Here is a 13,643-nt window from a genome sequence, read left to right on the forward strand (position 1 = left end):
GAATACAGTTAAGATGTACTGTGAAAAAAAAAAACCCCACTTGCTAAATTACAGAGAACTTTGTGGAAAGAAAGAAAAGAAGTCAGAACTCATGGTTTAGGGTAGCTATACAAGTTTTAACCAAGTAAACTGCACTGCGGTTGGGTCTGGGGCTCACAGATAGACTGGAGGCTGTAATTAATCTGCAGTGTTGTCACTGAGGAGATTCGAACATGGTACCCAGCTGCATACACTCAGCAAACAGGAAGCACGAACCATGACATGTTGGATATATGCATTTAGGGAGTGACCATAAGGACATTAGCATCCAATTTGAGTCTTCATCTTCATACTTTAAAGGCCATTAGAATGAACAGTGTTTCTTCTTTTGGGTTAGTTTGCTTGTATAAAGTGAAAGTCAAAGCATTACTTAAATAATATAATTTTGATGAGATTAAATCTAGAATCATAGTGTATTAAAATGGATTAATTGAACAGATTCACAAAATAAATAAGATTTATTTGCATAATAATTTTGGCATCCCAGGTCAGTTTAAGCATGTATAACGTTATCCCTACTATGTGCAATATGCTACATATGCTGTCTTTTACAACCGGAAATAAAGGCTGTGAAATCAATTTAGACCAGCAGAAAAGAAATGACATAGAACTGAAAACATCGATCCCACTGGGTCAAATGTAACAGGAAGACACGTTACATCATGAAATCTGTTTCAGTCATACATATGCCTATACTCAGGAGTACTCAAGGTCACAAGGTAAATTTGTATCTCAGTGTGGATCATGGTATGAAGTTTGAAAGCACTGCAGTCTAGGATGGTTTGGTCGTATAACATCCTGAAAACACTGTTCCTGGAGGGGTACAGCTACACTACCAGGGGAATGACAATTCCTTGTCCACTCAAAGACAGACAGTGGAGTCCTTGAGAGCCAGGGAAGGTGACTGAAGTGAGTCTTAGATAACAGAAAGAACTTCCACAGGTCACAGGGGAGTCTGGGTGGTGATGGGAGCTACTGTCAGAGAATGCTGATATATCCAGGCCACAGTCCACTATCGATCTGTAAAGATGAATGTAGGCTACAAAGACATAGTGATCTTGCTTAGCCATCATTTACTTTTAGCAACTGAGAGCTGAACATTTTAAATTTCAAATTCTAAAAATAAGTGTTAAACAGTGCACCATTCTGCACCGAAAACAGCATGGTAAAACTCACACTGCTGTGCGGTGCTCGTCCACAAGCTATCCTGCTTCATTCACTCTGTCCCCACCCTGTAGGGGACCCACCCATTGGTCACTCAGAAGTTGATCTGCTTTGGTTGTCAGATGGACTACAGTGCTCTTCATGCTTGCATTCGATAACCTTTAATTTACTTAATGCTGGCCTCCAGCATTAAGTTGGATAGGATGCTGGTGATCTGGATACACCAACGCCAATGCAGTGTGAGGGAAAGATAGAAAAGTGTCAACAAGGAAAGGCAAAAACAGATTTGTGTATTATTCTATCCATGAAATTGTGAAGCAGAGAAAATTCATGGTAGTTTTGCTGTTACAACTCAAACTATAAAAGTTATAGCCATACTGTATTGACTGCTCAGTTAAACTGTAGTCATTACATGCATGTATGTATGTACGTATGTATGTATGTATATGTGCAAACATGTTTTGAGACTGTCCCCCATTCCAGATTCTGGAAGGTATTTTGTACAGATATACACTATAGTTGTCTGGGAAGAACAGGTGAATGAATCTGTATTTGATTAATAAAGACAGCAGAAAAATATACACAAGAAAAAATTGTATCTTCCAAAGGTTTCAATCAGATCTGGCATTGTTGGTGAGCTCACTGAGGTGATGGAGAGAGGAAGGAATGGATTCTGTGGGGAAGAGGAGACTTTGGTACCTGGAAGTAAGAAGAGAATGACAGGCAGTGGTGGGATCAGATCATAGAGGAGGGTAACTGAAATAGTGCCTGGTTTATACCAGTGGCTTTCAATTACTGATTGATGAGAAGACATCAGAATAATATGGAATATTTTGAAAAAGCATCATTATGACTCTAATTGTTTTTTTAATAAAATTTGGTAAAATGTTTCCAAGTGGCAATGTGAACCTCCTTTGAAGTTGAGAAGCCCTGGTACACAAAGTATCATTTCCTTCTGAGGAACTGATGGTGTAGATGAATAAAATGACCCAGAAAGAGGTGACCCAGCTAATGAGTGGCAGGACCAGAACTGGACAGCCAGCCTTCCCAGCTCCTGGTCCTGCTCATTTCACTGCAGCAGAGAGCTGATGCCCTTCTCTTCCCTTGCAGCAAAACCGACATAGGCCAAGGGAACTGCTGGCAAGGTCTATTACGCAGATCCCATACACACTCCTTATTGTGCTGTTTTCTGTCAGACTCCAGGCTGAGACACATGGGCCTTCCTCTAGTCTCAGAGTGGAGAAAGTACTATTGTGACCACAGCAGGATCCAAATCATGACAGGATTACAATGATTACAGTATACAAATGCAGGAACCCAAAGTGACCACAGGTAACCAAAGCACTAGGTGGGTTCCATTCCCATCTCTCCTGTCTACAGAGACACTCTTCCTCCTGCAGTTCAGTACATCTAAGCCAGAGATGCCATCACAGCTTTCAGTGAGGTTGATTTCCACTTTCCTATTTGTCTATGAGTGTCTTGATTATCTTTTCCATTCATTAACTGATTTCCATGTATCTTTCTCAAATGTACATTTCCCACAAACTTTGAGACCATTTTATGAAAATGAAAGAACATCTTTTTTCCTCAGTGATGTTCACACAGTTATAACTTCTGAGAACAATTTCTTGAGAGACGTTTTGGGAGTTGTATTCCGGAACATATTATCTTCATGGTCTTCCCCCTGGTAGGGTGGAAAATGATTTTGTCTTGAGACGCACTCTCAATCTTCTGGTCCTAGTAGAAATTATACATATCCCACTCAGAGGAGCTGCAGGAGTGGAAGATAATAAGGCAAGGCATGGCACGCCTGGGAGTGACCACAGCAGCAACACAGACTCTCGGGACACTGCACCGAGAAATGAGAATGAGTCGCTACATTGCTTGCACTGCAGATGTCCTCAGCATTTAGAAGGAAGGGTGGATGGAATTAAAAGGGCTTTTCTGAGCAAGGAGCTGCTCAGGCATGGACTAGAACCTTCACCCTCATCAGTGGGGGTTGATACAGCGTGCCCCAACTGCCCTGTCTAAGTCATTCTGAGCTGGCACTATACCCCTGAAACTGTCTTCTGGGGGACTCTGCCACAGCCTCATCCCTCCCAGCAGCCAGGTATCACGTGACCCTAGTGCAGTGTGACATGAGGTTGACAAGTGATCAGGATGGATAGCAATGCGGAGATGAAGAGACTTTGCTAGACTTGAGATTTTGTCAGGGGAAGAAAGGGTGTTAAGTGTGCCTATGGAGGGAGCTATGGAGGGAGGGGCAGAGGAACTTACACAGGGAGTAATACACGACAAGGAGCTGGATAATGAACAGATGCATTTGGGAGATGGCAAGAATGAGAATTCATAGGACACTAGGCTAGGGTAGGACTGTGAGGAAGCTCCCTTGATATAAAGGAATTGAGATTCATCATACAGAAGAAGATCTGCAAGATATCTAGTTATTACTATTATACTATTACTATTGACGTCTGTTCTTGGGCGATGTGATTAGGGAGAACATTGATATTTGGAGGGTGGATGAGCATGCAGATGCTCAGAGCCTGGGAGACTACTGTGAGTCTTCTGCAGAAGGCAAGGTTCAGAAACCAGGAGCAAGACTGCCAGCCAGAAGCAGGTGAGGTGTGGGTCAGGGATGAACAGGACCTCGGTGTTCTGACAGCAATGGGAAGGCAGAGAGGGAATGAGGCTAAAAAACTTTGGTCATCTGTTCCTCAACCTTAGAATCTACTGGATGGAATTTATGAAATTACCAAGAAGAATAGAAGCATATTAATTTATAGGTCTCAGGAAAATTATTTATACTTGTGCTCATCCTAAATACAGATGTTACCCCACATGTTGGCTGGTGTTGATGAGGGTATGTGCTTCCTTTCATTGCTTTGGTGACTATATAACTGTTTACTCATAAATCCTATGCATTCACATTTATTTTATTAGTGGTAAAATTGTAGGTATTCCCTTAAATTTTGATGTAGTATTTATCTCTTTTCATATCATTACCTCTAATTGTTTTTTATCAGCTATCTGACATTGGGTACCCTACTTAGCTGAGGCCTTAGTTTCTCACTTGTACATAAGGGAAGAAGTTGGAGTTCCTGAGGGCTGCTGGGATAGACTGAGATGATGTCATAGCAACCAGCCTAGTGTGGCCGAAGGGACAGTCAGGGAGTCACGCCTGTCACCCTATGCTTCTGCCACCACAAGCCTTCAGCTCCATGACATATTTACCCCACATGCTCCATTTGTTGTAAGCTCATATAAACTCATGTGAATGTAATGTTGAGGCACAGCTACCTAAAGCAGATAATATATTATTCTTTTACTATTTTTAATTTACGGACATTATTGCTTTATTAACCAGTTTCTTGTCTTTCCTAGGAAAAAGACCCACTGGATTTTACACTGGAATCAGGAGGTTATTAGACTGTGACTCTACTTGTCAGATATGACATACAGAGACATAGCAGTTTGTTTAATTCTCTACTTCTGCCTACTTTTCTATTCTCATGTTTGTACTGCACTCTTTAAAAGCTATCATAGGTGTTTTGAATCTGACAGTACAGTTTCCCCATCCTAATTTCTCTGTACCTAGTAGCTCTGGTATTTTTCTTTTTCATTTATTTACTTTTTTAGAAGACTGGCAGAAGCTGTGGGAGGCCATATAAAGTAATATGGTGGTACCCTAATTGGACTCTGCTAAGTTTTTATATTATCTTACAATATACTACCATTTCTGCTATGAAAAATATACATGGTATTGATTTTTTTCCAGTCAGGAGAAAATTCATTTTCATTTCTTTAGCCTTTTTCTTTTTTTTTGCCATGGTGGTTTGTCATCTTCGTTTTACCATAAGACTGGCGACAAATTCCACTCAATTTGGGTTTCAGATTCCTGGAAAAGAGATTTTCTCAGATTTCTTTCTGGGAGCCATATGAGGGCAGTCCCATGTGGTGAGATTTTCATTTATACCTGTGTATCTAAATGGAGTCATTTTCTCCATTCTACTAGTAGAATTTATTTCATACTACATACAATCTTATGATTCAATATTAATTAATAGATTATTTTGTATTGGCCTTGATTTGCAGAAAAATGTAGAAACTTTATATTAATGTATTTGTTTATGTAATTTGTATAGTATTGTAATGTTTATTTGTGTATCTCGAACCTTCCTGGTATTGGCTCTTTGGAATAGTCACACTGTTGAAGATGAGACAGTAGCTGGAAGCTGAGGGAAAGAGGAGGTTGAAGGGGAGGAATCTATCCCATGATTATCAAGCATTTTACTCCAGAGCTAAGAAGCAGGACCATGACAAGATCACAGTAGAAACCACCGCCAGGCCAGATGCTTTCCACACACCACTCTTGACCTAAATAACAGGGGAACCAAAATGGCTTCTGACTGCCAAAACCATGTTTCAGGTTTTCAGTTTTCTTCAGACCTTTTTGGCTGCCTGAATGTCTCAGCTAAAACTCCTTTGAAGCAAGAGTATCATATCTGTAATAAGGAAGAAGAATCTTACATAAAGTCTTGGCTGCTTACACAAAAGAATATTTTGTTTAGAATTACCATTTGTGGGAAATTATGAAGTATACAAACACATTCCATTGACTTGATATTTAAAACATTTACTAAAATTAAAAAAAAAATCATCTCAAGGGCTAACAATGTGACCTTGTCATGAGAACTGGCCAACACTCAAACATGTGCATTGAAGAGTTCCTAGGCTTCTTGGTTCCTTTTATACACAAAACTAGATGCAGATGCTTTATAGAGCAAAATGACCTTTTAATTGTCTGAATAAGAATGAACTTTTGAGATACAGCAACTCAATGTCTTCTTTGTATCCAAAAAGCATTTCAGAAACTCATTCTATATACAAACTCAGAAGGGAAGTCCCCAAGTCTTATAATAAAATTTGCATAGCACTTTAGCATCTTCCCTCAAATTACCTACTCCTGTGGAAATCTCCATAAAAATTCATTGAACTAGAGTAGGTGGTTTTACCGTTTTCCCTTCCCCATGTTCTTTTTATTGCATAGTTGAGTTAGCCGATGCTCATTTGGAAAACTATAGCACCAATTCTAACCTATTTGATGATTTAAATTTCTACAATCACACCTCCTCAATCTCAGTGTGGCTGGTATCTTATTAGGCTGGATCTGCTTGTGTTGGATTGAGCTGTGTTTTGCAGTTTGTTTGCAGAATCACTAGTGTCCTATTTGGCAGGAGCTCACTCAGTGTCCGACAGCTATGACGACAAAATGTGTGTGCACGTTGCCAGCTGTCCCCAGGGAAGAAGGAAATCATTCAGGTTGCTCGTTTCTATAAGCTGTGTAAAATGCCAAAACACCTAGAACTTACCCCACTTCCTAGAGGCTTCCCTTCAAGGATATGAATTACAAGATGTGTCTCCAGAAACCATCTGACGGCTCCCAACCAGAAGGCTGCAGCCAACGCCTACACATTTGCAATCTCTTTATGAACTGGGCTAGACTTATCAGGTGGGGACAGAAGCCTGGAGAGGCTTAGCTTTCTCTCTGAGGAGCTACAGATCATGGTGTACACTAATGAGCTCTGGTGGCCCACTGTGCAGTTTATAAAATTATTTCTGTTTCCTGGCTTTTGGTAGAGAGCAGGGCTGGCTTTCCTTATGATTGGGCAGTGCCTTGATGTTTTGGCCAATGAATAGAGTAGAGTCTGCGCTATTTATAAGCCTATGTCCTTGGTGACATAGGTGCAGAGGAATTTTAATCCACCAACATGGCTGCTCTGACAAGAGATACATCAAAAGATCTAAGTCTGTGTGATCCAGCTAGAATGCAAACATGCCACATACCTTTCTCCCTCTGCCCTTAGCACACACTATTAAAGTAAAATTAGTTTGTAGAAGGAGGCAGCCATGTTTAAAAGTGGAATCTAAGTGAGGGATGGATCTAACAGAATGAACCAGAGATAGGATATGCCCAGCTCTTACCAGGGCAGCACAGGAGAGAGAAGCTATGAGAGCAGCACCCGAGACGGTCAGTTGGCTGGGAGTCAGTCATTGCAGAGTCAGTACAGTAGAGTTGAGTTCCCTCGGCAGTTTGTGGCAGTTGAGCTAGTGAGTTTATGCAGCTCATGAGGCTCTTGAAACCAAGAATAAAAGGGAGCCAGAAGATCAGAACGAATTGCCAGACTTAGTTTGCAGTCAAGCAGAGAAATTCAGTGAGAAGCCGAGAAAAGCCAGATTGAATCAGTCAGTTTAGAGAGGCGTTTCAGCCAGAATAGCTGAATTGAACCAGCCATCCAGAGTTCAGAAAGAGCTAGAAAAGGTGAGCTTATTCAGCTGTTAAGTCTCCATGACAACAATTACATCAGGCAAAGAAAAGTTACGTTTACATATGGGGAGTGAGTTTTCTAGTTCTTCGGGTAACTGGTAATGCTTAGGATGACGGTTATTGTCATTTTTATCAGCTGGAGTCTTCACTGACTGACATGAGCAGTGCATTACACTCATTTACACAAGCATATGGTGTGGACAAGAAATCCATTTTGTGTTTTAAGCCATTTCAGTTTTAAGATTTTATGTTCCTTAGTGTAGCCTAGGTTATTCTAATTTAAGAGCTGAGAGTTGAGAAGAATGTTAAAAATTACATGAAATCAAGGTCACTTCTGTTGAAACAGAAAACATAATACAAAATCACTTAGAATTTGTTCTACTTGGTGTTATTGTATACTGAAAAGACATCTTTTTTCATCCCTTAATTCTTTAGGATTTTGTTTCAAAGTACATTTCTCTAAACCTGATAAGATATTGAAACTGTACTGTTTTAGTATGACAGACCCATTCCTTCATTCTTGTAATATATTGAGAACATTGATAGCAATATGTGGGATATTTTTCCACTTCATATTTGTTTTGATGTTTTTTGTAATGAGGACACTTTAATATCTAAGGGGTGAAAAATATTTAGGACATAAATTTTAAAGTTTTTTTGAAATAGATTTTCATTTGCAAAACGATTATCAAAGAACATGGAACTGATTCACATGGGTGGTCAGGATTTCCTACAATCATACTGTTTTCTTCCCTATAAAATTGAGAGAGGTCTTTGGATTGCCATGGAGAACATATACTAAGCATTGGCCTTGGAGATGGTACAAAGTTTGCATCATGGATATTTGCAATATAACTTCTCTGTGATCTTACATAACTTCTCTGTGATCTTACTTTTTTCATAAATAGCAAATCCAACGCTGCCTGATTTGCAAGGTATATTGTGAAGACTAAGTCAAGCAATGGAGGAAGGACTGAGAACAGTTCCAGGCATATGCTAGATGATCAGGAAATGTTCAATCTAGCATTGAAAGCAGTGCTCCAAGAAGTGATCAATAAAGCAGCAAACCATATTCAATCATCCTGTACGACTTACAGTAACTGGCACAAAGGAGGTACTTAAAACAGGTGTGTTCACAGCCATAGCCATGCTAAGTGATGGGGATGCTGACCTGCTCTGCCTGGCCTGGCCTTCCCTGGCCTACACTGCCTAGTATCCCAGGGGGATTGTGTAAGTCACCAACCAACTTTGTGCTTTCTCATCTTCTGTGAAGACAAAACAAAAACAAACAAAAAGAACAAAAAAAATTATGAGTCACAGGGCTATAAAACATAATGAACCTTCTTAATTTTGTGAAACTTTCCAGGAAAATGATGTTTATAAAATGATGTTTTTCTTGAAAATAGCCAACAGTAATGAAACCACACGAAATCATACCATAGTCTTAACACTCTCAAGAGAAGTTTAGTATTGATAACAGTATCGTGTTGGCACAAATGTCTTCAGCTGGCACTGCTACTTTCTCTACGTGCTTTGTGGACAGATACAGGAAGTGGGGTTTGGGGATAAGTCTCCCTGTGTATCCCAGGCTGAGTTAGAATCTGAGATCTCTTCTCTTAACCATACTGGGATTACAAGTGTCCAGGACATGGCTGTTACAAAATCAGGCTGGAGAAAAACCACCTAATGTTACTACAGCATATAAACTGTCTTTCTTGGCTTTCTAACCCATCTGAATGTTACATGGATGAGAAAAGACTGACATACAGGCAGTTATTGAAAGTAACTGACACTCAGAGCCATGGTTTCTCTTCCTATCAAATAGGTAGTTATTAATAGTGTAATACTTATGACTACTTGGAGGGTAGGAGTGTTAGAAGGTAAGTTATGAAAAATTAACACTAAGTTAGATAATGTTGAATCAGACAATAGTATAGAAAGCTTGGAGCAGCAATCAATTACAATATTTCGTTGTGTGACCTTACTTGGAGTATTTATTCCTCGTGTTCTCAAAAGAGGAAAGAAATGGAGATCATCCTGAGCAGTCTGAAGTTAGCTAATGTTTCCAAGTGGCCTGGGGTGTAGTAACCACCACACAAGTATTTGTTAAATAAGCCAGCGGAATGGCAAGAATGACAGAAGTTATACAGGATGCTTTGTTAGGAAGCTTGTGGAATAAAGGCCACATGGCCATCAAAGACTACAACCTAGAAAGCAAACAGAGGCAATATTCACTCCCTTAGTATTTCTGATGCCCTCATACGCAAGCTGAAGCATGGTGGCCATGAGGTGCTGATTCCCATTGGAAACGAATGACACATAGACCAGTGGCTGAGACCTAAAGCAGGCCAAGGTGGGAGTAGGAGTTAAGGAACATGAACACAGAAGATATGCTATTCTTTCCTGTAGGTCCCACAGCACTCTGTAAGTGCTGTGCTACATCTCAGCTGCCTGGTAGCCCCCAGGCTTGTCCATGTGTATTCTCCTACACAGCTCAGTAATGGTGTCCTCAAGGAAAGCCCAAGTGAACAGTGAGCAGTGAGACAGAACATGATCTTACTCAACACTAAATGCTTGGACCTACAACTGTCCCACACTTCAATATTAGTCTTCCATAACGCTACACTGTTCAAAGGCAATGTGGTAGAGATGAAAAGTAGCAAGCCTTGAGTACCCAAGGCTATGCCACTTTTAAGTAAAAGTCTAGCCTGCTTCACAGAGGTGGTTAGATGTACACCGTGTGACGCTGGCTCTGGCTGGCGTTCCCTCTGTTTTCTCCGTCAGTCCACCCACAGCGCTCAGTGGTGGCACAGATAAACTGAACTTACCAACTATGAACGTTGGCCAAGTTTCTTCCCTTCATTCTGTACAATCACATTCTTCTCTGCTTCCCTCTCTCACACAGTCCCTCACTAATCTCTCTGCCACGGCTGCAGAATCACTCTGGGGTCACCAACACAGACTTTAACATGGATTCTAACTCATCACACCTCATTTACTCTAGTGACCAACACTCTCTGTGCCTTGACACTACCCTGTCTGTGTAAAGCAATGTGAACCCTCATAGCACCCCCATTAGCAATGCACAGCATTTCTCATTGGAAGTTGCTTCCTTTAAGTACAGTTTCTAAAATGTTTGCTTAGGTGTGCTTTTCCCTGTTTGGAACAATTTAATCCATCTTTTATTTCTGGCTATTAGAATGCCTTTGGCTCTTAACATACTTCACTGTTAACCCTCCAAGCTCCATACATATAACTATATCACCCTTTTCTATTTTCTGTATTTACACATGAATCTCTCTCCTAAACACAACTATTAATTCCTGGTTGGGTGGGTGCATGAATACCGTTGCTCACCTATTCAGTATTTACTGACCTCCAGCCCTTCATTGGTCAGTGTTTCCAGTGATAGAAATGACCAAGACAGGGCCAGCCTCTAGTCCTTACGTAATTTACATTTTAATCTTTTTTTTTTTTTCAGAGCTGGGGACCGAACCCACTGAGCTAAATCCCCAACCCGTAACTTACATTTTAAAGTTTACTAATTATGCTCATGCAGTGACTGGTGAAAAATACTATGAAGCACCATGAAGAAAAGCAGTGTACTAGGAGAACATGGGCAAGCTTTATAAAAACGCTTCAGAGCTGAGACTGGGAGGTCAAACAGAAGCCAACAGGCAGATGAGGTTCACAGAAGCTTGCTAACTGGAGGACCAGAGAAAAAAGGTCTGGTGTATACACTGCAGAAGGCAGAAGGTAGACCATGAGATGAGGCCACTGAGGACAGGCTGGATGCAGGTCCTGGCACTGGTCCATAACCAGGAAACACTGTCTAAAGGCATACCACAGTGGCATTCCACACCATAGCAAGAGACTGCTCAACAAGACCATGCTTGAAACCTTTGCTGTTTCTTGGTTTTAAGACAATGCTCGATACCTAGGCAGTTCAAGCCAGCCAGCCAGCCAGCCAGCCAGCCAGCCAGCCAACACAAATGCTTGTCACTTTACCACATGGCAGGCTAGGGTACAAGATAAAGGAAATAACCCTGGAAAGGCACTGTGTAGTATAAAAAATGAGAGGATCTGCTGCTTGTAGCTTCCACCTTAACTTTTCTTAAGTTCAACATAGAGGCATAAACCAACGAGCACACTGATATGGGCCAAGGCCCAAGCACACCTTAAATTAGATGCCCAAATGCTTTATGCAGGGCACCTCACATTCGGTAATGCACTTGGTCCATTACCAACATGAGCAGGATGCAAACTGATGACCCTAGAGGTGAGAGGTTGTACATCCAATTATACATTTCCACTTTCTATAAGTGTTAAGATGCCCACAGCAATATATTTTGTTTACAGCAAAATACATTGTATAAATATATTTGATAAAAGAGATGACTATTTCTTCTCAACTTAAATCAAAGACTGCTTACTTAAGTATTTTTTTTAATTGAATCTGAGTTTAATGCTGTTGTGCAATCTTGGTTAACAGTGCTCATCTTGACTATTCTAACAAAGAAGAAATTAATACTTAAGTTAGAATGTTCATGTCTTTTATAAAAACAAAACAAACAAATATACACACATTAGAAAAACAGGTACCTGGTACATCTGTAAAAGTCTCTCCAAGGACAGAGACGTAGAAATTGAGCCTTAACTCTTTTAGATGCATTAAGACCTTTAAAAACGTCTCTGGATCTTTGTCATGTTCCCTGGAAATAAACAGAAAAATATACTTAGTGTTACCTTGGGCTACATGATAAGAAAAACATTTTGTTCATATGGTGCTGGTTCCCATCAGGGTCTTTTGCTGGTGCAGGAAGCCCCTGTCAGAGGCTTTTCTTACCTCTCTGAACTGTGACACCTGCAGACGTGCTCTAAGTATCAACACAGCTCCAGAGATATGTGAGGGGTCTTACTGGAGGAGACATCTGACTTCTTTTTGTATTATGTATAAATATAAACTTGCCAATGCTTGTATGAATTAAGTAACTGAGCAAAGCTATACATATACAAAAACATACAGGATCTTCCCATCCAAATATTAAATTTCCACTTAGCACACATTTATTTTTTTAAAGGAACAACCCCAATGTTCAAAGGGTCACTCCTGCTCATCACTGTGAGAATGTAGCAAGCATGCTTTGCTTGCACAGGAATGAAGGCCTTTCTCCCACGGGCACCAGCAGCATTGTGCTGGCCAGGAACACAATGTAAAAGGAGACCATCGTCCCTGCGCTAATCTCTCATTCTCAATAGCTCAGTGGAGAATTATAATGCACTAAAGGGGATGGAGAGGTCTGAATCTATGTATACTAAATATTGACTCAGAGAGTGAATGCTAGTCAACGTGTAAAAGAATCAGAAAAAAAAATACTTTCATTTAGCACAGGCATGAAAAGAAATCGAATGTTTTTGGCTTGTTCAGCTTCTCAGTATTTTCTAATGACAGAATGAAAGGTTAAAAGACACTAAAATTAAAGAAAAATATCCTTCAACAAATCCTATTTAATTTTTATACATATTATAAAAATTTTAACATTCTAAGGTGTGAATATTTCAGTATTTCTTGCATTTAATTACACTGTTTTAAATTATCTTATTCAGACAGATGTAGACCAGATGTCTTTAAAATATTTGTTTTTTATTTATAATTCAGAAATTTGATTTTTTATTACAGAAAATAGCTATATACCAGTAACTGAATTTCTCATTTACTAATTATATAAAATAAATCTGTAAAATTATTAAACTGCTATATGAAATATGAAAATTACATCATTCAAGGAACCTCATGAAAAATGACATCTGTACCCCTTAATGTGTTAATTCACAATTTAGTCAATATTTTCGTATCATGAATCGAAACAAATGCATGTTCTAATTAACATTTTAAAACAGCATTTATAATCTTATGAAACTCTTAAGGTTTTATAAAATTAGAGTTCTCAAACAATTTGTTTCAAGTGTTATGCCTCTCAGTTTGATTTACTTCAAATAATAAAGGATGCGAAGGCACAGTGCTCATTGCTTTTTAAGATGATGTGTATTATATACATGTGCCATGGGGAAGTGTTTGGAGAGTTTTCATATATAGTACTGCTGTGGGCAA

General features: G+C 39.7%; 1 protein-coding gene across 3 annotated transcripts in view; it reads right to left on the reverse strand.

Annotated features, from left to right (window-relative positions):
* The window catches only part of Gtdc1 (glycosyltransferase like domain containing 1), a 618,171-nt gene that overhangs the window by 12,906 nt on the left and 591,622 nt on the right, over positions 1-13,643 (reverse strand). For all 3 annotated transcript variants that reach the window (XM_032903252.1, XM_032903251.1, XM_032903253.1), the window contains one exon: positions 12,134-12,243. In XM_032903252.1, the coding sequence (XP_032759143.1) occupies positions 12,134-12,243 (110 nt within the window). The remainder of the gene's footprint in view (positions 1-12,133; positions 12,244-13,643) is intronic.

The sequence above is a fragment of the Rattus rattus genome, chromosome 5 (assembly GCF_011064425.1).
Source record: "Rattus rattus isolate New Zealand chromosome 5, Rrattus_CSIRO_v1, whole genome shotgun sequence".
Taxonomy (NCBI): Eukaryota; Metazoa; Chordata; class Mammalia; order Rodentia; family Muridae; genus Rattus; species Rattus rattus.